At 42.0% G+C, this 26,298-nt stretch overlaps 1 protein-coding gene across 4 annotated transcripts in view; it reads left to right on the top strand.

The window, feature by feature from the left end:
* G3BP1 (G3BP stress granule assembly factor 1) overlaps positions 1 to 16,598 on the top strand; it is a 29,678-nt gene extending 13,080 nt beyond the window's left edge. For 3 of the 4 annotated variants that reach the window (XM_090064839.1, XM_090064838.1, XM_090064841.1), the window contains 11 exons: positions 5,590 to 5,703; positions 7,388 to 7,469; positions 8,053 to 8,226; positions 9,579 to 9,669; positions 10,207 to 10,300; positions 10,656 to 10,860; positions 11,446 to 11,547; positions 12,158 to 12,269; positions 12,796 to 12,921; positions 13,025 to 13,155; positions 15,538 to 16,598. In XM_090064839.1, coding sequence (XP_089920965.1) covers positions 5,590 to 5,703; positions 7,388 to 7,469; positions 8,053 to 8,226; positions 9,579 to 9,669; positions 10,207 to 10,300; positions 10,656 to 10,860; positions 11,446 to 11,547; positions 12,158 to 12,269; positions 12,796 to 12,921; positions 13,025 to 13,155; positions 15,538 to 15,744 — 1,438 coding nt within the window. In that variant the 3' untranslated portion in view covers positions 15,745 to 16,598. The remainder of the gene's footprint in view (positions 1 to 5,589; positions 5,704 to 7,387; positions 7,470 to 8,052; positions 8,227 to 9,578; positions 9,670 to 10,206; positions 10,301 to 10,655; positions 10,861 to 11,445; positions 11,548 to 12,157; positions 12,270 to 12,795; positions 12,922 to 13,024; positions 13,156 to 15,537) is intronic. The other variant, XM_090064840.1, reaches the window with a different exon arrangement.
* The last annotated feature ends 9,700 nt before the right edge of the window (positions 16,599 to 26,298 follow it).

The raw sequence follows: 26,298 nt of genomic DNA, 5'->3' as shown, positions 1-26,298 counted from the left end.
TGGGGGGTGGGAAACTGTTCCAAGGATGGTGAATGTGTGCTACAGCACCCCTTGTATAACTGAAGATGAAGCTGTGGAGATGAAAATCTAAAAAACATCTACCCTGCTTGAGTGGGCATTGGTTAGTGTAGCAGTGCAGTGAGGATCTTTGAGCAAATGAGCTCTTTAGATATAAAGAGCTGGATTAAGCTTTCCTGGGTGTGCTTCAATAATTTGTAGGAATTTGGCAGAGTTGTAATGAAGATATCAAATAAATTATCATTTTCCAATATAATAACAGTCCAAAGAGTGGGATTCAGACTGCCACAGGATTCTTCATTTTACTGGACAGTGTAATATTGCCATCACAAAGATGTGCAGCACATTGTGGTGATTTGATACTTGATAGATTATCTGCTGTGTGTAAACAACTGCAAACTCTCCCTCTGCCTAGAGAAGGGTGTTTTGTGCTTGAACGCTTGCAAAGAACAATTTTTCCAACTATTTAATTGGTCTAAGAAAAGATATTGCATTTACCCAAAGAACCTTGCCTGCTGCGCTGAAGCTTACTCCAGTAAGAGGAAGGGGGTGAAGGAGTTGGCAGTTGAAAAGGCAAGGCTCCGAAGGTAGGTTGTGCCATTTATCTGAAGGTTTGTAGAAACCCATTTCTACCCATCTTAAATTTTAGCATAACAGCAATCAAAGATAAATTTGCTTCCAGAAGGATGCTTAACCCAGTTATGACTTTTTTTTCCTCAAAAGGGAGGTCTGGAATCTTGATTTTTGAACTGGCTTTTGGTTGAGCTGAAGTCTTCTGGGATCACGATGACAGATTGAGTAGCTTTAGTGACCAGCTGGCCTCTTTGAACTTCAGCACAGCATTGCTTACACAGGAGATGATGAATTTGGCGGCAGTTGTGTGGAACTGGGACTTCAGTTAATTTTATAATCATAGTGTTGAGTATTTGAAAGGCAAGAGCTAATAAATATAATATTTTTCTGGAGTATTTGCTAAATTAATCAATACTAGCTTATGCTAACATGACACCTGTCTGTTATAGTACAAAGTTGCTAATGAGTTTTGTGAATCTAAGTCTTAATTTGCTGAATATCAAATTTGCATAAAGAATTCTCTAATTTACATAACTGTACTTGGGGAGACTGACCAGCACTGACACTGCCAAGTATGAGCATTGTAACAGATGGTGGAGTTTTCCACCAACCAGGTGAGGACCAGTTGAACATCTCATTTTAATCTGTTGTTTTAAGAACAAAGCTAAAACTAAAACTGTGGTAGTAGTACACAGTTAAATTAACGGTTTTGTTTGCTTATTGGAATAGAATAATGTGGGCTCCTATACCTAAAATTAGGTGGGTGCTTGTTCCTCCGTGTTAATCATTTGGCATCTTCTTTTCTCATAAGGCCTTCCCATGCCTCATTATAGCCAGGACTAAGAAAGAGGTGTGACAACTGTTACAATTAAGTGATAACTGAGGTGCTTGGCTACTACTGTGCTCTGCACAATACAAATACATTTTTTACAGTTTTTCAGTTACCATAATTCTGTGGTAAAGTAATTGGGTAATGAATCCCTCCTGAATCCCCAGTGCAAAATAAACACTTGGGAGAGAGGAGGTATACCTCATTCTTGTTGTCTTGGCTCTGGAATATGAACAGATAGATGCTTACTCACAGAAGCAGTGGGTGCAGCTGGAGTAAAAGCAGATTACTCTTCGGTGATTAGGTCCTGTTAGAGTTTCCTCTCCATCCCCCAATTCCAGTTAACCAGAGCTGGAAGCATTTGTATTTCTCTTTGCATGTTGCAAGTCAATTTTGGTAGAGGATTTTACCATGAAGAACATAGGATCAGAATGGCTCTGTGCTTAAGCTTTTGTAGTGCTTGCATGGCAAAACCTATGGAAATCTATATTCAGTATATGTATTGGAACATGTTAGCAGAGCTGTGTGGAAGGTAACATCCATGTGGCTGAACATAGTGATGAGGATGCGTTCACCTGAATGTGAAAGGAAGAAGATGCTAATTTTGGCAGGGATGACTCAGCCAGCAGTGAGAGTAACATCAGCTTATTGAGGTCCTGTGCAATGCAAATCCATCAAACTTTTACTTCAAGATCAAAAGCCATCAAATAGTTGCCTCATCCAGCTCACCCTGAAGTGAGTGGAAGGCCTCCTACAGATATCTGTATGAGTTAGATCTGGCCCTATGTTTCCAAGTCCTTTGTATGTTGTAAAAAATAAGCAAACACCTTCATGTACATACTAATAGGGAATCCTGCTTGTTTGCAAACTGATATAGTGTATGAAAAACTGTCAGTTGGAGCTTAGAGCAGATGGCCTCCTGCTGTGTGACCTACATAACAATTAAAACCCAGGGTCTCTTATATTAACTAGATGTGGGATGGGAATTCATTGCTGCTTCTACTCCCACCAAGTTAGCCTGGCATTTCACAGGTGTCCTGGGGAAAGAAAACCTTGCTACATTTTGGTGCCAGTGCACCCATAATCTGTGTGAGTAAGGTTCTGCTCTTCCTGTTTCTCTGGTTCAGTTATCCAAATCTAGTCTTCCCTAAACTTGACATCCTTAATATTTCAAAGGTTAAAATGCTTTTTTTAATGGAAAAAAAATTATATGGACAAATAGGTAGAGTCAATCTCTCACCTTCTTGCCTCCTCTCCCCTCCCCCCCACTCTTTTCCCTTTTGTATAGGAAAAGTTCCTGATGTATTCTCTACAGCCATGGTTTTACCTTCTGAATTGGATCTAAAGATTCATCCTGTGATGGTGCTTGCAAAACCCTGGTTGTGGGTCACAGCTTGTTTAACCATGGGCTGTGACCATTCCTTTCTCTCCCCGTGCTGTTGCCTTTCATTGTTCACAATATCACCATCTCAATTTAAAAACCAAAAATGCACCAATTCATCATCATATTTACTTGTGTGTTTCTGAGTCCTGGGTTTTTTTGTTTGTCTTATCCCTAGTATGCCTCTTGGGACAGGATGCATCTCTTCTGTATTTGTATGTCACTCAGCCCAACAGGGCACTGGTTTGGGACAGATTTTTTGGGTGCTAACAGAGCTTACAGTAATACATCCAAGTGTTCAGTGATGTGGAAGATGCATACTGATTGTGTATTTGTTGACTGTAGAGGAGGAGGTAGCTAACCTCCTGAGCCATCAGAAAAGTAAAATTGAGGAAAAAGTTGCCTTGGTTTTGGCTAACACCATCCACGCAGGCCATCACAAAAGTGCAAATTCAACTTATTCGATGCATGCTTTCTTATACTTTTATTCTTTGGTGTTTAAAATTACTATTTGCATACCTGATGTGTCCTTTACTATGGTTATAATTTCCTTTTGCGTAATTTCCATATGCTTTTTTGTGCACTGGAAATGATCAATAAACCATTGCCCTACCAAGTCGGTCATCTCCAGAACCAAGGTGATAGTAGTGGCTTCTCATATTAGCCAGAGCAGCTAATGAATAACTTACTTCTCTTAATGAAAACATGTCAGACTGAGGCTGCAACTGCTATGAACCCCATTATTATTCATATTTTGTGTGTGTGTAGTTCTCCTTACCTTTATGTGACTAGCTTCTTTGCAGGTGGCTTTCATGAAACTTGTGGATCAGAAGGTTAAGTACACATTCAAAGTTAACAGCTCTTTAAAGTCAAATATCAAAGTTGTTGATTCCTAGTCAAGCTGCTGTGAAATCCTTCTAAGTGTGCTATACATTATTAGCACTAAGGAATGCAAAAATCTATACATAATTCACAAAATAAACTCAAGAGATTTCAAGTGGGAAGCCATAATATCATAGACTTTCTGACCTGTTGTCTTTTTCAGAGAGACTCAGAAAGAAATATTCTTATTTTCTGAAGGGTGTCTTGAGCCTACAAAGTTTGCAAACAGCTAATTTAAGCTATTAACCTTTTCTTTCAGAACATTTCTACTGAATGGGTTTCTGATAGGCCTTACTTGAATGTCACTGAACAACAGCAGCAACCACAAATGAAAGAAAATTTGAGGCTGGGCTTCTCGCCTGCGTCCCTCTAAGAGGCCCAGATGGGGAGGCAAAGATAGCTGCTCGTATGCATCTCCAGTTCTGGAGTTGGGGTGGTTTTCCCATGATATAAAAAGGCTTTTGAGGGCTGATTTTTTAGAATAAAATTAGTCTCACTGGCGATTTTCCCACTCTTGATATTCCCCTTCATTGACCTAATGTCAGAGTACGGAATAAGTCTTCATGTGTTGGGTACATGCTCCTTCAGTACTGGAGAAATTCCCTGGGAGGCTCTTCTGATATCCTCTGCCAACAAAGAAGGCTTAGAATTTGGCCCTGAAGCTATTTTTAGTAACTCAAACCTTAAATAAAACCATATGGGTCAACAATAAAGCATGGAGCAGTTCTATAAGGCTTCACATGGTTGGTTTGGGCTAAAGGGGGCAGGTTTGAAGTTCTTGCCTATAGGAGTTGCATGCTGTACTTCTAAAAACCCTGCATTTTGATTGGGAGAGTGCTAGGTGGGAGAAGGGATTAGAGTGTCAGTAATACTAGAAAAGCGCCTTTCAGACATCTCTTCTGCTCCTTACCGTGTCTTTTGGATAACATCTGCTTGGCTTACTGCAGGCTTTTTGCTGGATTTTTGTGCCTGTCAGCAATACTGAGTCAGTGTAGTCGCAGCAGAGCCAACTGTCATATTCTGCCTTGCATCAACAACAAAACTGTCAACTAAGCTCCAGTCCTACTCCATGTCTCTCTAATGGTTGGTGATATGAAGCAGAAAGGACCCTGCTTTGTTTCCACGTCAGCTAGTATCAGATAGGACTCTGAGTATAGGTAGCAAGAACATTTTTCAACTTTTTTTGTTTTGTTTTTTTAATAACTGAAGGGAAGCCTGTATGGGGAAGAGTGCCTTCTTGGTTAGATATGAGAAGTTAAGATATTTCATGGCTCGTGCAGGAGAGAGTTCCTTAATCTGTTAATCCCCTAGGCTCAGTAAAATATAGTCGGTCCTAGCATACATTTGATTTACCTTGTGGATTTAGGTGACATGATCAACTAAATGGGGGAGGTAAGTGGGGAAAGAAGTTGCTTACTGAAGTTCATAGTAAGGTAATTGTTGTATATAATGCAGTATTCCTCTCAAATTTGAGAGGTGGCTTGAAAACTGTCACAGATTAGTATGAGTCCTGTGCTGTTGACTAGAAATAGGTTGTTTTGTACAGACTTTTTCAAAGTGGTCGTAATACAGTAGCTGGCTCACTTCAAAGTGTCTGACTTCTGAATCTAATTGTGAAGTCAAGTGATGCAAGTAGGACTTGGATCAGCTCTAAGTGACTTAGAAAATCCTCTTCAAAAACCTTTCTTGTTTGCTACCTGCTCTCTGCTGTGATATTTAGGATGCCTAAGTTCCTTTGTGTTGCAAGGAACCCTTTTCCCACAGAGAGAGGAGTGGGGGAGGAGGCGTGATTTGAAAGTAGAGCTCTCTGTATTGGTTAAATTGATCATTGTGGTAAAACCAGTCACATACCAGTGGAATGCGAACATTGACATTGTGCAGTTAACATATGTCTTTTGGTCTTCAGTTTTCAGTTGACCAAAGAAATGGTGATGGAGAAGCCAAGTCCCCTGCTGGTCGGGCGGGAATTTGTGAGGCAGTATTATACTCTACTGAACCAGGCACCAGACTACTTGCACAGGTAAAGTTATGCTTACATAACTTGATACACTGTTTTTTGTGTTGTGTATTCCTTGTTTTTAATTTACATATAAATGTTAGCAATTCTTGCCTGCTATAACCTGTAAACAAGTGTAACCCACCTTTTTGGCTAGCTTGATGTAAGGCTTGAATACATGTTTTAATCTCTGCTAAATGGACTCTTACCATCAAATGTATTCATTCCCAGCAGCAAGAGCCAGAAGTTTCCCTAAACTTAGTAGCCAGTAAGATGCACAGGCAGTGAAATGGCTAGCCTCTTCCTGTCTTTGAATCTTCAGTTAACAGCTGGGACAGCTAGAGACAGTGTCTGAAGCGGTAACAAGATGCTTTAACCCCTGTGTCACTGCTCCCTTCCAAGCTGTGACTGACTAGACTAGATGATGAAAAGCAAAGATGATGAGAGAGACCGTGTTTGTCAAAGGTATCTGAAATAACTACTGTTCCTGCTTGTAATTTAGTTCCAGTTTGTATTCAGATATAACCAGATATAAATGCACATTAAGTACCAGTAATTAACCATATAACTAGTTACCTGCTGGGTTTTTTGTTTGTTTGTTTGTTTTTTAAAACCATGATTTAAAGTCAGAGACTTTGATCTAACTCTTTTTAGGAGCATCGGTGGCAAAATCATTCTGAATTTAAATCCCGTCGTTGTTATAACATGCGTTGGTAGACTGACTTGTTTTGGGGCTGTCATGCTTTCTTTATCTTGCTAGATATATATTTCTAGATTTTTGAAACCCATCTTCAAGTTAAAAACTTAACTGGTTATGAGGTAAAGACTTTCCAGAGTTGTTCCCAAGTGTGGCAAGCAGTTGAATCTCTCTGGTTAGTCCAGACAAACAGTCTATTGGATCAGTTATGAGTTTCTGTTCACAGTTTTGTACCTGCTGCCAGCATTTCTGGTACATTAGCTAGGAGTGAAAAAAGCTATAAAATGGAAGGATGACTCATAGTTTATGTGTTACTATAGTTTTTGTTTCTAGGTACATAAAACTACATATCCTTGGTTCTGACTGAAATTTATAATGACTGTCAAATAAATCTTGTTGTACACTTACTACCTGGATGACTGGGATGAGACCGTGAGTTAGCTGTGTTTGTCTGAAGCTAGCAGAAGGTAAGGTAGACTCGCACTTTATAGGCTGAATCAGAGATATCAGACGGCATCTGATGAAATGAACTCAGCTCATGGAAGTTTATGAGGGGTGTTGGGGGGTGGGTAAAGAACCGTGTGATTATATATAAATAACTAATCTGATTTGGCTTATGTGCAAATCTTCCCTGCCTTCTGTGATGCAGAGAATCAGGAGGACTGTCACAATCCCAAGCAGTCTGTGCTGCTGGAAAAGCAAGCATATCAAGAGTGTCTTTCTCTGTCTCCGCTTCCTATATCAGTTTCTTTGACGAATATCCAACATCACAGTAACGACCCCGTCTAGCTTCTGGAAGATGGAACTCTTCTTTCTCTTTTTGTTCTTGATGATTATAACAGCAAGAACGAGGGTTTCTTTACTACTCTGAAAATTTAACTGAATCTCACTAGTGCACCTTCAATACCATTTGGTTTAAGGATAGTATTTATAGTATAATGTTATTTTCAGACCTGTAGTTGTTGCATTAAGAATACTGGACCAAAGCTTAATTTATAACTTCCTCAACAGGTTTTATGGAAAGAATTCTTCCTATGTCCATGGTGGCTTGGATTCCAATGGAAAACCAGCTGATGCGGTCTATGGGCAGTCGGTAAGCACTTGTAAAAGTGAACAAAATAGTGTCATGTGACTGAATTTAAGGACTGGAATGGCAGCTTTTTTTTGGATCCCTTTGTTTTAAGGGATGATTGTGTGTCTGAAGCAGATCTGGGTGGTGAATCAGTTGATTAGAAGTCTGCTCACGCACTTTGGAATATAGTAGTCTGCAGTTTGAACACGTTGGGAGGTTGCATTCTGGGTCTATAAAACTGATTTGTAGTAGGAGCTGCTGCTTCAGGAGGCAGTAGGCAAGCTGGTCAAATTTTCCCCATACTAGGAGCAGTTGGAATTTGGAACATATTTGTGGGGTATGGTGTATGTCGGAATAATTCACTTTCAACTGGAGTGTCCAGATCCACATTGGACATAGTCTCAAGCCTTTAAAACAAGTGGCTTTGAGGAAATAAAAGCATGCAGTTGGACTTGCTTTGTAAGGCTTTAAAGGTAATCTTAGTTATAGACTTCAGAGTATACTTTCTGTTACTTAAACCTGCTGATTTTACCCTATAGAAGCAGTTTCTGCTAACTTAAATCCAGTTTGAAGTGGGTCATTGACTCTAACCTGGATCTTGCAGGACATCCACAAGAAGGTGCTGTCACTGAACTTCAAGGATTGCCACACGAAGATCCGTCATGTGGATGCCCATGCAACTCTCAATGATGGTGTTGTGGTGCAGGTGATGGGAGAGCTCTCCAATAACATGCAGCCAGTGCGCAGGTTCATGCAGACATTTGTGCTTGCACCAGAGGTATGCTTTCGTCTCGTACGAACATTGACACGAAAGTAGGTTTGCTATTTGGCTTAGCATTAGGAAGTGAAAGTTCAAATTTGGGCTCTGTGCCAAGAAACAGTTCCATAAAAGGCATTCTGGAAACTTAATTCCATGTTTCTATTAACCATGAAAATATTGTAAGGGCATGTCATGTTTTGAGTTGGGACTAGTAAGTGGCATTATTATAACTTTGCCTATATATTCTGAAGTGTTATTTTATTTTTCTGTAACCATGACTTGCTCTTTTAGCAGCTGATGCCACAGACTGAGAAGATTGCCATCTCATTTGAAAACTTGGGTTTCAAGGTTTCTGATGCTATAATGTATCAACTTTCCACTGAACTATGTTTTCAAAATAGTCATTTTTTCAAACAGAACAATTCATGTAGTAATTGAAAATGTCAGTGAAGACAAATTGACAGTTGTCAATCTCATGTTAAGATTTAATTGGGCCTTTATTGGTTCTGTCAGTCATAAAGAAACGAGATGTGGTTGTTGCCTTCCTTGGACTGAATAGCGTTTTTCCTTTTTTGCTTCAGGAGTTGTGTTTATATCTAACTTTGGCATTTGTATTGTCCTTCATTGTTTTTCTCCAAAGTTGTTTTTTTTTTTTCTTTTCTTTTGTGGGGGGGGCGGGAAATTCATATTATAGTCCTGTCTCCCATGAATATCCTGCATCTGTATTATAATGGATGAGGGGGTGGTAAGGACTGCAACAGAGGTCTTGGCAGGCTTGTCAAACCTTTTATATGATAAAAGAGTGTGAAAGTGTCAGTAAGCAAACCAGAAAATTCAGGTATTGTGCATGTTGGATATTTATATGTTGAAGATATTTCCCCCAAAGCTAGCCAGCATTGTAGGCCAGACCTTTAGGCTTGGCTAAACTGTTTGATGCAGGGTGTGGAGTTAAGGGCACAGTGGTTCAAAGTAACCTGTCTACTCCCTTAGTCCTCTCCTTTAGTGTAGCCTCACTGTAACTTCTAGCAGCCTCACCGTAGGTCTGCTTTAAGTCGATCACTTCCCATGGTTCCCTAGGCAGTACTTTTGGAGCGCAAAGAACTAATAGCTTTTGTGCTTTTCTTTGAGAAATATTCCTGATCCTTCTCTGGAGAAGCTGCTATACTGGTTCTGTGTCCTTCAAGGGCTTTGTGTTGTCAGGGCAGAGGAGATGGGCAGTTTTCTGTTCCCATTGCCCTGTTGGAGTGCCACAGAGGGAATGGAGCATGGTCCAAATCTACCACTACCTGTAAATGCTTCATGATCATTTAATCTTTTTATTTTAGGAGTAAAATACACTTAAACCAACTTTTACCTCTGTTTGCCTACAGGGTTCTGTTGCAAATAAGTTTTATGTCCATAATGACATCTTCCGCTACCAAGATGAGGTCTTTGGTGATTCAGACACTGAGCCACCTGAGGGTAAGTTCCAGAAGCTTGGAAACTTCTATTCATGGCTGTTTCTGTGACATTAGAGGGTTTGTTGATTCCAGTGCTTGATACCCAGACCAGAGGGAATTCTTTCTATTTTAGAGCAGATTTGCCACGTGTCCATTGTTCTTCTGTTTGTTTTTGTCCTTTTCATACTGTCAGTGTTTTACAGGCCCTTGATGCAACACATGCCGTTATACTTTTTTGCAATATGGTCCTCCTTTTTCCTGTCTGTGGTCATATAAAGTTCTGAGTGCTACAAGGCATTTGGGGGATATTTAATGCTAGACTGTGGAGACCATAGCCAGCAGATCTGCTTTGTCTAAATATTTGAAAAAAAAAGACCCTCATAACCAAAGCTTTAAATAGTCAAAATAGGCATTACTTACTTTTGCTATAGTTTGGTATAACCTAAGTGTAAGTACCTGATATCTACAACTGGGCCAGCATGTTGTCATAGATACTTCTGAGTTGGTACTGAGTGTTGTGTTTATTTTCTTTTCTTTTTTTTTTCTTTCCTAACCCCAGAATCTGAGGAGGAGGTGGAGGAACCTGAGGAAAGGCAGCAGACTCCAGAAGCAGTTCCCGATGACACTGGGGCTTACTATGAGCAGGCTGTCAGGTAATTAGATCAAACTCGGAAGTCAGACATTGTGTAGTGTGGTCTGGTCAAGGGGAGTGCTTCTGTTTCTGACTTCTTCAGGAAAGTTCAAGCATAAAGGATATTGAAATTACAGGCTCTTGACTCTGAGACTAAGAAACTAGGTTTTCAACTGGTATACTTTTCTGTTATGAAGCATGTAATCCTGTTGAACGTGTTAACACCCTCTCTCCTCCCCTCAGGTGAACCATACCCATGGATTGTCTCTGTAGTTCCTGTTGAATGTAGTGGACTTTCTCTGCTTGGGTTAAGATCTCACCTTTGGTAATTCCCATTTACAGAAATAACATGTTACTCTTCATGGTGTTTCTGATAGCAATGACTTGGAAGAACAGCTGGAAGAGCCAGTAGCAGAACCAGAGCCTGAGCCCGAGCCTGAGCCTGAACAGGAGCCTGAAGCAGAAGTGCAGGAAGAAAAGTCTGAGCCGGTACTGGAGGAAGCAGCTCCTGAGGAAACTGTGCAGAAGAGTCCTTCTCCAGTTCCTGCAGACCCAGCTCCTGCAGTGCAAGAGGACTCCAGGGTAATGCAAATGGCTGGCTTCCACTGTATTGTTTTTTCATAGGTTCACCTTTTTGTTTCGTGTCCATGTAGAATTTTTGCCTTGGCAAGATGGGGCATCTGCTGTTTACAGTAGTTCTCTCCTGACCGTTAACTAGATATTTTACATGTTACATTTCTTTCCAGAAAACATGATTGGACATCTAATTGTTGCTGATATCAGAATGACAGTGCATTCCCCCCTCTCCCCCCGGTCTTACATATTTATGTAACAAATCTGGCAGCTATAGAATAGGCTTTTTTTAAAATCATGCACTCTAGGATAGTGAAGAAAACCGTCTTTGTGCGGGCAGAGTATAACCAATGCATTCTGAAGTCTTCAACAGTGGCCCTGGTGCACTGCTGCTTCCCAGCTTTTTTTTTTTTTCTCCACTTCTGCAGTGTTAAGGGGCTGGAGATGACCTCTTCCTGCAATGACTACTTTAAAACTCCTGTTACCACCCCTTGACTTGGGCTGTTTGTGTCCCTGAAAAGGATTTGAACATGGATCCACACAGTGGTTTATTAACACTGTTTTTTTTTTTTTGCGTCCCCCTTATCTCCCCAGACATTTTCATGGGCATCTGTAACAAGTAAGAACCTCCCACCCACTGGAGCTGTTGCAGTGTCAGGAATACCACCTCATGTTTTAAAAGTACCAGCCTCACAGGTAGGAATCTTGCATTAATTACAAGCTTTGTGTGATACTATTGGAGTCACTTGAGAAAAAACGTCTACAACAAATTCCTTGTTTGTGGTGTGGCTTTCTGAATGTATTAGTGTCATCTTGTAAACATTAATCTCAGTTTAACAATAATCTCATTCTTAACTCTTCTGGCTGAGAGGAAAACCTTCCACAAGCAAACCATGTGTCTGATCTATATTAAGCAAAGATTGAATGAGGACCAGGTTCTGTAGAATCTCCTAAGTTCTAGTGAGCTGGGCCATGGTGGAAGGGTTAGTCTGGCCTTGTCTAGGAGTTAACAGGAAGATTAAGCATAACAACTATGGTTAACCCAGAATAAACTCTTTTGAATGAGGGATAATTTGAATTCTAACACTAACCAGCAAAAGAGCAAGCTGTGTTTTGTACTTATAAGTATAAATTGGGCTCAAGTCTTTGTTAGAGCCACTGATGAAAAGCTTGATCATATTGTCATCTGCAAATTAAAGATGATGACTTCTGTGCAACTCTATTTTGAACTCCAGAAAGTTCACCTTACTTCTGTTACTGGTCTTGTTTGCGAGCCATCACTTACTTTCTGCTTGAATTTCTGCAGCCTCGCCCTGAGTCCAAACCTGAATCGCAAACTCCACCACAGAGGCCTCAGAGGGATCAGAGGGTGAGGGAGCAGCGAACAAGCATCCCACCACAGAGAGGACCCAGACCAAGTAAGAAGAATATATTTGCGTTTGTACCTTGCCTTCTAATGTTGTGGTGGACCCAAGAAGAATTGATATAGAAGAGGATGAATGCTGCTGTTTGTTCAGTTCTTGGAATATTGCTCATTAAAGTCCTGCTGCTCTGCATATTTGAGCTGATTTTGGCCAGATCTTAGGCTTTGGAAATGAACTCAACTCTCATTTTGAAATACTATGCTTTTTCTTTTTCATTTGTAGTAGTTGATTCTGGGCAAGCTGTGGGAGGGTGCTTGAGTATGTTTTCAGCTGAATTTGCTGAATCAGGTTTCTGATAGTTTGTGTAAATTCACAAACTAAACATGAACTTCAGCTGTTCTGAAGTTTACTTATCACACATGTAACTCCCTTCTTGTAAATGTGTGGGTATTGTGAAATTTCAGCACCCTTGGCTAATCCTGTTGCAAACCAGTTACTCTGTTTTACCAGAACGGTTCGGCATTTTATGATCACGGATACTGCTTGGTTTAAGTAAGTGAATGGCATTTTTTTTCTTTAGTTCGTGAAGGTGAACAAGGTGATATGGAGACTAGACGGATTGTGAGGTACCCAGACAGTCACCAGCTTTTTGTTGGGAACCTTCCTCATGATGTGGATAAATCTGAATTGAAGGATTTCTTCCAAAGTAAGTTGCTGCCTTGTGTTGCTTGGCTCGTTACGGAGGGTTGGGGCATTTCATCCCAAAGCACATGCCTGTTCCTGCAGAGCATTCTAATGTGTGACCAAAGAACTCGGCTCCTCTCTTGCAGGTTATGGCAATGTTGTAGAACTCCGTATCAACAGCGGCGGAAAGCTCCCAAACTTTGGGTTTGTGGTGTTTGATGACCCTGAACCAGTTCAGAAGATTCTTAGCAACAGGGTAAATAAGCCTTGGTCTAATGGTGGTGGCGAAGGAGGAAATAGAACAGTTGAATACCTTTTTATTAATAGTGGGCAATATTGATCTCGGTAACAAGACGGCACATTCTGCTAGCTAGTCAGCCTCTTAATTGCCCTTCGTGGACATGCAAAGGGGTGTTACCCCTCTGTGCCATTTGGTGAAGAAGTTGGCAGAATTTAGTGCCAAAACCTACAAAAATGGAGGTAAGGCTGCTAACTACAGGGTGAATGTGGAGTAATATGTGGCAGTAAGAGAAATTAACCTGGTCATGGGCAGCTGGTGCCTCCTGAGTTTGGAGGGGGGGGCACTTGCCCCCTCGGCAGCCAGTCAGTGACCGTGGAGGGTCCCCCTGCGGCTGATCCCACTGACGACTGGGGTGGGGCCCCATTACCCTGACCCACAAGTAGCAATGGAGCGCTGCTGGCACTTTCAGAGAGCGCAGTTGGCTGCAGGGGGATTGTGGGGATCACTTCTGGCACCCCCACTCCCTGCCCAGTGCTCTTAGGGGGGCACCAGCGCTCTTGCCTGCCCCCCGCCTGGGAATTCTGGCTGTCGGGGGTGCATGTGCACCCTCTGTCCATCGCCACTGAACCCGGTCATTGTAGGTTAAGATTTAACCCAGGAAGCCCAAAAGGATTAAAAAAACACGTTGCATGTGGGAAGGTTGTGTTGAGGGCAGAGAGGAGCTGTGGAGTTCCTAATCTAAGAGCAAAGTAGTCCTCTACCCAGACCCTTAGTGCAGTCATAAACTGTGCCATGTTTGTTTAGGAAAGAATGTATGTGCTAAACAGGCAGAGCATTGCTATCTTTTTAGCCAGTCCCTGGCTGCTGTTGATATAAACGCTGTAGCCAGTGACCAAGCTGAGTGGTTGGTCATATCTGCTGTCTACATTGTTTCAGTTGTGCACTCAAGTTTTCCAGACAAGCAAACCATTATTGAGCCCAAATTAACTATCTTTAACAATATGGGGAATGTAATTAATATGACCCAGGACTAAATATTTTAAATGTTTATACCTACAAGGAGGGACAACTCTATCTCTGTTCTGCTTCTAATGGATAGTTTTCTGTGGGGTGGCAGGAAACAAAACAATTTACAATACACTGGACACTAGTGCGCTGTCTTAAATTTTTAAAGATCTGGTCCTGCAGAAATAACTCAGTTGTATTGTGAATACTCTATATTAGTCCTTTAAACTGATTGATAAGCTACAAGCACCTGCTAGCAAGGGGCTGATAATGAAAGGTAATGGGGTATTAATAGAGTTCGGCAAAGCTGCAATGATATTCCTATACACTTGCCCCTTTGCCAGGAAGGGGCTTAGTACCCTTTTTAGATGCTTGCTGTTTCCAGGGTAAGGTCAGTGGACACTGACAGCTAGGCTTTCCCTTTGGTAGAAAAGATAACTTCTTGCCACTGTGAAGACTCTTTCAGTCTTTCTATTTATATTATGGCATAACTAGTGATTCAGAATCATTCATGCTTCTGTTGATATTTCTAGGATTGTGAAATTTTACACTCGAACAGCAAATCAGCCTGCCTTTTATTACTAAATGGGGATGTATACTGACAGCTAAAGGCCGTAGGGGACAGGGCTAAAAGCAGTCGCCTCAAGGTACAGCAGAGGAAATTTTAGGTTGGAGAACAGGAAGAATAGTCTGATTAGGAAGGTGTTCAAGCAGTGGATTAGTCTATCTAGAGAAGACATAGAAATATTCAAGTGCAGGTTGGACAGACACTACTGGGATGATTTAGTTGGGGATGATCTTGCCTTTGAGGAGCAGGGCTAGATAAGATGACCTCATGAAGTCCCTTCCAGTCTTACTTTCCTATGATCTATGACTTCTTCTCCACTTCAGTAGCAGCATGACTTTCAGATTCAGTAACCACTCATCACAGTGATTCAAAATGCTGCTTTTATTAAAAGGGAAAACTTCTCTAGTGTTTGCGAAGTGTGGTATGGAACTCTGGTCAGACTCCCACGCAGTCCCAGGGCTGGGATGCACAATTAGCTAATTGTCAGTTCCTCCTAAGCTAGCTCAGCTCACCCTGCGTCTCTTCAATTTAAGGAACAATGGAAATGAACCAGAAAAACTCTATGCATCTTTAGTGTAATATTTTTGTGGCTGGTTTCCCGCTCTGGCATGTCACTAATTCCTTGGCCATGTGGCAGGGTTACTATTTATGGCTCAACTACCAGGTTAGTCACATCTTGACTGTAATATTTGTCAGGGTCCCCTTTCTCCCTGCCCCCCCCTTCCTTTTTTCTCTCTTGTAGCTGGTACTGCTTAATGAAAGGCTGTATTCTGAGAGTTCCTGCTGGGTCAGTAACACTGGTAAATCTCTGCATTCTCTTACAGCCTATCATGTTCAGGGGAGAGGTACGCCTGAATGTGGAAGAAAAGAAAACACGAGCTGCCAGGGAGGGTGATCGCAGAGATAACAGACCCCGTGGACCTGGAGGCACTCGTGGGGGGCTGGGAGGTGGGATTCGAGGGCCTCCACGTGGAGGGATGTCTCAGAAACCAGGATTTGGAGCTGGAAGGGGCATCGGGCAACGCCAGTGAATACATCGTGGATGATGACACAATGGCACAAACCTTTGTTCCTGCAGATTTGTGAATTTCAGCCTTGGGTATCTTGGAATGTGGCCCTAGCCTGTTATAGACTGCTACGTTTGATACTATTTTGGCCCTCTTTTGTTTGTGTTATGGTTTTTTGTGATTTTTTTTTTTTTTTCTAGTCCTTGTCCCAGATTCCAGCTTTGTGGAACAATATTAGGAAAAGTGGATTTTAAAAAAAGAACTGAGTTTCCTTGCTCATTGCAAACTGATGGACTGGATTTCTTGTACCAGTGGTCTTTCCTAATGGATTGTTTTTTCCCTGTATACTGAAATTGAATGCATTTCAGTCAGTTGGAATAATCTTTCATCTGCATGTGTTGGAGAGCCTGTAGGAAAACCTAGCACTTGGCAAGCATTTCAAGGGCAGGAAAACTATTGTTTATTCCCTGAGGGTCATGTGAACATCCTCTGGTCTGGAGATGTTGCCACTTGAAAAATTGACATTCACCCTTCTCTGTGGCGCTGTAAAAGTGGAATAAAGGGCATCCATAGAGTCTTTTTTTTCTTTTTCTTTTGATACATGATCACGAAAAGGAATTCTAACTACTGTTCTACCACTTACAAATTTTGGATTGTGGGATAGGTTTTAAATGTCTAGAACTTGACTCTTAAAACACTTTTCCTGAACTTGTGAAATTTTTTATTGAAATAGGGAGTTTTTTTTTCATGTTTAGTTTGTATTTGTATAAAAAAAAAAGCAAAATTGTTGTGCCTTCTATTTATCTCTCATTCCAGTCTTGGCAAATTGTTAAAAAAAAAAAAAAATAAAATAAAAAAGTCTAGATTTGCTTTATCAAGTGGAGAGTATGTGGGGATTTTTCCAAAAGGGTGAGTTGCCTATCGCTGCCTTCTGTCACTGGAACTGCCTAGGACAATGGCTAGACAATGCTTTGAAAATCTGAACCAAGCTTTACTATGGCAGCATGTAGAAGGGCAGAATTTGAAGTGGGTAATTTGGAAGGTGTGTGTGTTAAGGCTGATTTAGCTGCATGTGCTTACCTTTTCGACTGAAAAATGGATGCTTTCCACGTAGATGGTTTTGTAAAAAATTCTGTTGTTAAAATATATATATGGGAAGCAAGGCTTGCTTGTTCAGGACAGAGGCAGCAGCTAAGTGATGTTAGACACGCATCAAATGCTGGTACATTGTCTTAGTACTGCAGACTCGGTAGACTCCACTGAAGGGATATGAAGGAGAATGTGAACTTCCAAGACTCCATACATGTACATCTTCTTTTTAACATTAGCTTGGTAAGATTGCAGCCTGATTTTTATTAGTGTCAGTTGGTCTGGTATTCAATTGAAGTTGTGCAAAACCTCTGAAAGAATGGTGTGCTCATACCTTAGAGCAAACACTCGTTTCTGGTATCACATAAGACCACATCAATAATTTCCTCCAGAATTTGTCTGTCTGGTCTGGCTTTTCCAATGCAGGACCCATCCAGATGCAGCACATCTGTCTTGTCATCTGATATATCCAAAACTCCGATAAAGCTGCCTGTGCCTGGGAGTGATCGCTGTAACTGTACTAGAAAAGGAACTTGAGGGTTGAGTAGAAATGGTATGGCTCTCTCCTGTCTGCACCAAGACAAACTTGGAGGTTTTACTGTAACTTCAGTAGAGCTGAATGCTGCAGTTTTGTTTTGTTTTATTTGTGACCTGGTCCTAAATAGAAAGCTTGGTTGTGTGAGCAAACTCAATGTAATGATGGGAGTTGCAGTGTGCCTTTTATGTTCAAGAAAAATACTAGAAATATACAGCATTTCCTCTTCCTGTTCCAAAAGTTTTCACCACCTTCAGAGCAGGAAAGCAAACTGGCTATCAGTGCAAAGCGCATAAGGACAAATCTTTTTTCACAGCTGTTTATCCTTGACAATTCCTTTCATTGTCCGTCTTGCCTATACCTTCATAATGGTGAGCTCATATCTTCACACTGAAATCCAGGGGAGTTTCTCTTTTAAGAAGTCCAAGACATCAGTAATAGAAGCTGCATTTTGGATTGTAAAAGCATTGTGAAGAACCTCTGTAGTAACACCTGCCTTCATACAGGCCAAATCTGTAAACACGTACTAAAGAACTTTTCCTATGGCAGGATTTGGTCAGTTTTTGGCTCGGCCTAATGCTGGGGAAGATTGAAGGAAGACCTGCAAAACTAATGAGCTGTAATGAGTTGATGTTCTTATCACAGCTGCTTAAAATGAGATCAAACAACGTTACAATGCAAGAGCTGAAAAGTGAAAATGACCATGTGCTTTTATTGTCTCCATTGAATAAGATATTTTCATTTAATGTCTCGCAAAAATCCGTGCTTGTTAAAAACAAATTGCTCTGATAGCATCTGGAACAAAATGAAAGAGACTAATTCTTGATTAATAGAGATCAATATTCTGTCTTCATGCTCTTATTTTATTTTTGATGAAGCCTCTAAATAGGCTATTTATTGATGCACTTCTTGCCGGAAGTCTCTTCAGGAAGAGACTTGTTGAAAGAAGACTGTAACATTGACTTTGTTTTCAGCGTGCTAGCTGGAATCTTGCACATTTGGCTTTCTGCTTGTAATTGGTCACCACAAAATACGCATGCTCTTCCTCGGTGATTAGTGTGCTGGAGCATCATGAGACCTGAAGGACTGAATGGTAGATGTGTACTCTCAATCTTTAGAGGTTTTAGTTTTGAAAGTTGCAAAAGTTCCTTTGTTAACCAATTTTTGATCAAACATCCAGGAGCCACTTCAGACTAGAAAAGACATCAATCTTCTGAGGGAGACAAGCACATGTTGTTTTAAGTCAGCAGGCCTGCTTGCTTGTCTAAAGTCTTCGTCTTGGACAGAAATGATTCCAGGCCTCAATAAAAATACAGAGGGGAGCTTTTATTTCAACTGATTTCATTTTATCAAGGTTGGAGGTAACGAGCACAGCATAGTCTTTCTCTTAGGGCACAGGGTTTCCATGAAACGGTCTTAACGCAGGCAAGAACTGGCTTGTTATACTGAAGATCTTTTTATCTGCTGTCTTAATTATGTATCGGTATTCAGTCCATATGTATTTAACAATATGCTATCAATCTCCCAGTGCAATGAATGCATCGCGATGAAGGCATATTGCCATGGCTCTGCTAAAATTGACCGGCATGTCCCCACTGCATAATTAACCTTGGCTTGTGTGCAGGCTTTAGTCCAAGCATCCTTCAGTAGCCCAGGAAAAATGCCACTGGGTGCTGCTTGAAGCCCCAGGTTGCTTAAGTCAGAACCTAAAATCTGTTTTTTCAGTGACGGTGCAGGCATGATCATCTTTGCTGCCAATTCTCTGCCCTTCTCACCACGCTTCTTGAAAGACAGGCAACAGTTGATCATACTGGGAAGGAGTCCTGGAGCATTTCAGTCAAAGAGCAATGGCACGTACCCCTAGAGACACGCAAGCGGGGACCAAACCAGGGTGGAGGCAGCAGTACAGGCCAAGCCTTACTTTTGTGGATTCTCACCTGCCTAAGCTCCCCTGGCTTCCTACTGCCACGTGCCATTCACTGGCATTAATGGGTAGAGTTGCAGCTTTTTTTTAAATATAGATGGGGGTGGGGGATGCAAAGGTAAATCCTGTAGAGGAGTAGTTCTCAGCCTTTGTTGTACGAGGACCCATTTGTAAACATCCATGGCCGGTCCCAACCTAGTAAATAATTTAAGTAGACAACAGCTCCTGCTGACCTACAGCCCCCAGGCCTCCCGAGTGTGTGGAGCATGGGAGGGGGGTCCCCAAGCAGTCCCTTGCAGGCTGGAACTGTCAACCTGCAAGGGAAAACCCACAGTTTCCCACATTTTTCTCCTTTAAAGGAATCCATTTTCAAAGCTTGTTTGTGACCCTTTCGTATATTCTTGCGACCCACTTTTAAGTCATGATCCCTGAGTTGAGAAACGCTGCTGGAGAAGATAAGATACGGTGACTCTGGTTAGCTCTAACTACTTTTCTTGGTCAAATGTCTTGCCCTTGATTTTTTTATAACTACTGTTGTGTTAGTGAGTTTCTGTTTAAACCAGCCTGGAATTTATAGTCTACCTTAAGCTCAGTCCTGGCCATGTGATGCCACTCTAGGGAATCATCAGAGTAAAGAATATCTTAGTCTCTTAACTGTTAGGACGTTCCTAATAAGCAGCCTCTTGCTTCAAGGGCACAAGCTTTGCTGGAGTTCCCCAGTTAGATTTGTCCATTTCTGCAACGCTGCCTGTTTTGGTCCTGCAGGTGGAACTTGATTTGGGTTTCAGTGTATGAAACACTGGCCCTGATGCTCTTGCCAACTGTGGGCCCTCGGAGGAGCAGTGACTCCAGATGAATAGGAAGATTGTTCTGAAGAGATGCTGCTGGCGCTATAAAATGGCAATCTGTGTCTGGCTAGCATTGTCTTGGCTCTGAAAGTTCCTGCATGCCTGCTCCCTGCAGTGGGGGCCTTCAGAGAATAGGTACAAACTGCCAGGTGTTTCTTATTGTGCTCTCTGCTTCCAGTATTTAAAGCGGGGGGGTGGGAAAGGACACAACTGCAGCTTTTAAACTAGGGAGGATGGGCTCGGAGACCCTCATCTCTTGTAGCAGGCTCCCACTTCATGAAGAGTGTATCCCACTACTCCGAGATGGCCAGCAACTTATAAAATGCCATCTTTTCATGTTGTAGTAGCTATATTCTTCTTGTGGACAAAACAAAGAATCATTCTAGCAGTCTTCCTAAATGCTCCTTGCTAAAGCAGTGTACGTGTGTGATTTGCCTCTCTTTCTAGAAGCACCAGTCTCAGCCTTGCTGGTGACCGGAAAAACGGGTTTCCCATGGCCTTCTGGGTAACGTGCATGTGTGTTCCCTGGCTAAGCCTGGCATCATCAGATTGGATTTAATAGGTAATCCTTTTATACAGCACTCTAATCTGAACGATTTCTTCACTGTAAACCATGCCATTCCTTGAAGCTAATAGATTAAAAAATTTACCGCACTACTGAAAACAGCTTTCGTTGTATAGAGCTGTGGCAGGTTTTGGAAATGTATTTAAATATCAAGATGGGGACCCCTCCACCTTTCAGTTACTTTTCTGAATTGGCGTAGCAGTGCAGGTACCACATGCCTCTTGCCTAATTGAACTCTGGTACTTGGGTGCCTTGTCAGGTGTTCAAGGGGAAATATTGTCTCCTGGCTTGTCTCCATCTTCCATTCTGGGTAGCTTTTTATTGCTGTCCAGCATCCTTTTCTAGATGTTGTGCAGAATTGGCCTTGTCCCCAGTGAAATGACATGCAGTGTGTGTGGAATATCACACACCAGGGCTTTAGATAATGTCACTAAGTAGAGGAAAGCATTGCCCATCCACACACGGCTCTAGAACAAGCCATAGCAGTTCAATTTGCATCAAGGCCTAGGGTACATTACAGAAAATAACAGCATTCCTAATCAGGCATTTCTAAAATGCTGTTTCTTAAGGGCTCTAGATTATTGTAAAGTAGAGAAAAAAGCAGATTAACAGTCTGTCTAGATCCCCTGACACTCTTTGAAACACCAAAGCTATTACGCAGGAAGGATTTTTGCGAGTGATATCTTTTACTGGACTAAGTGTGTGGTGGACTGATGCTGTTGTCACATGCAGTGTTTATAGCACACTCACCTGTCTTGAATGGGGTAAAAGGCTACTTTTTTATGCTGGGTGCTCAATTGGGATACCAGATCATGTCCTAAAGCCTGGGGGTGGGGGTGGGGGGGTGCTCTTTGTAATGAAAAGGAGACTTAACCTTGTTCCCAGACCTTGCTATGTCTCTGCAAAGGCCAAAGCCGGGTTTAGAGTTGTGGATAGCTTCATTCTAGCTACACCTCAAAACTGTTGCATTTAACAAGGCTTCCCATCCTTGTAGGAATTGCAGGTAGACGGGAGCTCAGGAGTCCGTGTGCAAGGATCTATTTTTCCAGATGACTGGTAAGAACGACCCTACTACTTGATTCCCATGTGATGCTAAAAGCGCTAGTACATCCTCCCCCGCTACCCCAAGAGCCCGGGCTTCAGAATATCGCATGTCCGGTGCTAAAAATCCACAGAGAGAAAATTTCAGAAAACGTTTATTTTTTTTTGTTTTTGTTCTGTTTTCATTTTTTTTAAACTGGAATCAGCATGAATGTATGGTTCAATAAATATATTTTTATATACACTTAACAACAGAAATTTTACATTCCATCTTCAAACTGCTGAAATAGAACTTTTTTGTTTTTAAAATTTTGATTTTTTTACAAGCCAAAAAAATAATCTGCCATTGCTTCTGTGTGTCTGTATGTCCATGCAAACTGTACTCATAGAAGTTACAGGTTTTGTTCTTTATGAAGTAAAAATATTAATCTTAACGAAGCAGTTGCTCTACACTCTGTGCCCAAATATAGCAAAACACGTCCTTAAATGGAGCATTAAGGCCATACCAATTGTACACATATATACAAATAAATTCAACTACAAAAGACAGGAAGTCACTTTTTTAAGGTGGGCAAGGGAGGAAAGTAGCACATTTTTTTTTTTCATGTCTAAATGAGTTGTTTTTTATCTTGGAAAACATAGTGCTTATCTCTCTCTAAGATGTGTATTTTCTGTATTTCTCCAGTCCTGGCTGTATTCTTGAGGATAGTAATATGAAATCAAATCTCCCTGATCCCACTCATAGGTCCCACCTGACTCCCTCCTTTTGAACATATTTGATTGCCACAGAGCCAGTGATAATGCTACAGATGCAAATGGTTTCAGCTCAGGTAAGAGCTCATTGAGCGTGTGCCATTAAGTTCTATTGCAGCAGGATAATTAAGACCAAACTCAAGCTTCCCTTTTAGGTATGGAGGTAGTTGGGGAGCAATTGAGGGCTGCCCAATTATCTCTTCCTGCTTATCCGAATTTGGGGAAGAGAAAATATCTCCCCTGTAAACTCCTTGCAAGAGGTGGACCTTTATCTCAGAACCTCCATTGCAATGCAGCAGACAACCCAGACATAACTGGGTGAATCTGAACACTTTCTGTTCCTAATTGTTAGGCTGCTACTTGCAGTTACAGGTCAAAAGCACTAAAATGGAACAATAACAAAAATCTTTTTCTTTAAAGGCTTATTAGAACAGGAAGGGTTTGAAAAATCCAGTTGACTTGTTGCCTTCGAGGCTATTGCTTGCTTTCAGTGCTTTATTCTCATGGCAGAATGAATGCAAACTACTTGGTTTCATTGCAGATCCTGCTGACTTCTTTTCCCCTTTCATTTTGTACAGTGTTCTTCCAAAAGTGCATTAAATAGGTTGCAAATGGTGTAGGGTAATGGTTACAGGCAGCTGGGAAAACCAGTGAAGTCCCAGTCTTTAAAGTGGAAAGATTAAGATGGAGGAAGAAAACCAAATTGTGCAGTAGCTATTAACAGGGTTTAGACTTTGATATGTAATGGGAATTAATGGTCATTCATAGGCCAAATATGCTAAAAAGGTGTTTCCCTTTGTACAGGCATCTTACAGAATGGAGAGAGAAAGAGATACAGAAAATAAAAGAAAAGTATCACCTCTCAGTCATTTAAAAAATGTACTGGGAAGCACTTTTTTGTAGGCATAGTCTATGGGGCCTGACCTGAGGGTCAAATTTATCCTATGGTTCGTGCTTCTGGGATACTCTGCACCATCATATTTCAAGGACATGGACAAAAACCCAGTGCTTATGCACTGAGCCATTCCCTGTATTGGCGTCTGAACTCTGCAGTTGCGGATTAAAAATAGTTTCTACTAAGTATATGTTTTCCCCTCCAAAGTAATGTCATGTATGTATAGTTTTATTCTTAACAGAAAGAACGTATTAAGCAATTATAAGGGCTTGTTTTGCTTCTGAAGATGCATTTATTCATCTTAAAAAAAAAAAAAAAAAAAAGTTAAATTGTGGGTGGTATGTATGTTCCTTGGAAGGGAAGAGAGCTCGGCTTGCTTTTTTTTTTTTGGCCAATTATATATGTGTATTTGCACTGCTTCTCTCTCTTCATGTGTTAATACTCTAGAAATGGCAGGTGTCACATTGCGATATAACACAAGTACACAGCATATCCCATGCGATCCCCATCCCCCATGACGTGCTGATGTGCAGCTGTTGGTTGGGCGGTTACAAACAGCTGTCCCATGTGTCTGTACATCTTTTATGGTGTTCAAGGACTTTCCAGAATGGCATGAAACCATGCTGCGGGATGATGTACAGTGAAACGCATGGGACTCCTGCACCTTACACCATTGTAGGAGAAGTCCTTGGCGGGTTGCTTCCGCTTGTCACGATGCCTTCGTCTTTCAGTGTCTCAAGCCGAGGTGTGAGCGGCTTGTAGCAAGTGCCTTCCAACTTCAGCTCCATACAAATGCGAAGTGAGTTCAGTTCTTGTTCGAAGCGGCTCAGTGAGTTCATAAAATAGGTGTGAGCTCTGGCTGCTGTTGGTTGGAGCTATCAGTTCTTTCTTAAGCAGGCCCTGACAGGGCAAGGTTTTTCCTTGTCTGCTACACATGGCTTCTGTTTCACAGCAGGAAGGAGCTGGTCCCAGCCTGGCATTTTGGGATAATTTACGCACCTCACAGGTGGATGAAGTCAGTTGGCTGTTGGCTTTGTGCCTTGTGCCAGTGCCTATAACTTAATCTGAATTCCCAGCGTTGGCCTGCCCCTCGTGCCTTTCTGAGCAAGGAGCAGGAAACGCAATGTTCGTTGTACAGCAGGACTCGGGGATCGCTGTGGGCAGCAGTCCTGAGCCTGAAGATCAAGTCCATGCACTGCGTGTTTTTCATCCCATCAAGGCACCCCTACTCCATCTCTGCTATTCACGTCCCTGCACAATGTCACTCCTATGACCAAAGACCTTTCCCAAGCTGACAGACCCCCACATTAACCTGCCTCCCAAGCTCAGCTAGCAGGGAATTGATATTTGGATGCTGTGTGTACCCAACTGGCTCTCAATGGGAGAAGACGGCATGGACAGCAGAGCTGCATGTGCATCTTCCAACCGCCCCAATGTACTCAGTGGCTTAGATCAATGTTGGGACCTACTGGTGGATGGGGCAGCAAAACTTCCAGCAGGGTCCATTTGCTCTATGTATGTGGGTTTTTTTCCTTACCTGGGTTAATTTAGGGATTCGTCAGCTTGGTGGCCCTTTTTAAGCTTCACCTTGTGCCCTACTAACCTCCTAAGTTGTCCCAGCATTTGAACAGTGCAAACAGTTTTGATCCAGACCTAGACAACTAAACTAGCAAGGGAGAAAAGAAAGAAAACCAATGCAAAGACGGAGACCAAGCTACAAAACTCTTATTCTGTTGCGTGTCCCTGAAGACATCCCCTTTTGATGTCAACGGGCCAGATTTGTCCCTGGATTGAACATGAAGTCTTGCTCGCTTACAGCAGGGCTGTGTTTGGCTCAGTGGGAGTTACAACAGGATTAAGGACACCGAGGACTTGAGAGTGCAGAGGTTTTCCAGAGCTGGAAGAGGCCTCCGCTGCTCCCTTTACTGCTAATGCCAATTACATTGCTTTTTGCCCACATTTGTGCAAATGGAGAGAATGCAAAATTATGGGCATTTTGCAAAAGAAATGGAATTGACCTAAATTCTGGTGAAGAAGCAGCATCCCTAACATGAAGCTGATGATCCTTGTTGGTGAGATGAGGTAGACAGGAGATCTAATGTGTTAGTGCATACGAGAAATGGGCTTGTGGAAGGAAAAGGAAAACTTATTGGTGTTCTTTCATACAGTCTACTTTTTGGGGGGCGGTGGGGAATGGCAGGGGTGGGATGCTCAAGAAACCCCTTTCTTGGTACCTCACCCCATGCAGCAAAGAAAAGAAACCTCTTGGATGGAGAGAGCTTGTTATATATAGTTCCTGCTTCACCGCTACAGCAAGGTCCATCCCTCCCTTGGTCCTTTGCATGTGAATGGCCAGCATTTACTTGTTCTCACCTGACAGATCTTGTCTTGTGCTTTGGCCTGTGCTGTGAGTTGGGGTTGCAGAGACATTGCTAATGCTCATCTGCCCTCCTCTAAGGTTCCCTTTTGAAAATTCACAGGCTGTAAATCCTACCCCCCAACCCTCCTCCATTAAGGCATTAAGCAAACCCCTGTCATTTCCACCCCGTCCCCCATCTGTGCTACAGCACTTCCATGTCACTGCCCCCCAAGGTACTGTGCAGAGCTGCCTGCTCTTGTGAGAGTGGAGCTAGCTAGGAGCAATGTTAAATGCTCACAACATGATTTTCTGTCATTAGCAGGATGGGAGCAGCCAGGTGGCTCAAGCAGCCATTTCTCCATCACAGGTGAGGGTATTTTTTTTTTTTTTGGGTGAGTGCATAAGGAGGGAGGCATCAGCAGTGTAGCCTTGACATCCCTTTAATATTGCATAGCTTTATTTCAATAACCATTTGCTCCTATCAAAAGAAAGCGCCAAGGAGCAAGCGCTGGCTGGCGTCAATCAGGAGTCTCACCCGAGCCGGCCCCCCAAGGCTTGGGGTTGGAAAG

The sequence above is a fragment of the Crocodylus siamensis genome, chromosome 10, assembly GCF_052110815.1.
Source record: "Crocodylus siamensis isolate JL-2025a chromosome 10, ASM5211081v1, whole genome shotgun sequence".
In the NCBI taxonomy this organism is placed as follows: domain Eukaryota; kingdom Metazoa; phylum Chordata; order Crocodylia; family Crocodylidae; genus Crocodylus; species Crocodylus siamensis.
Note: the sequence above shows the minus strand (reverse complement) of the source record. Positions and strands in the feature narration are given on the sequence as shown.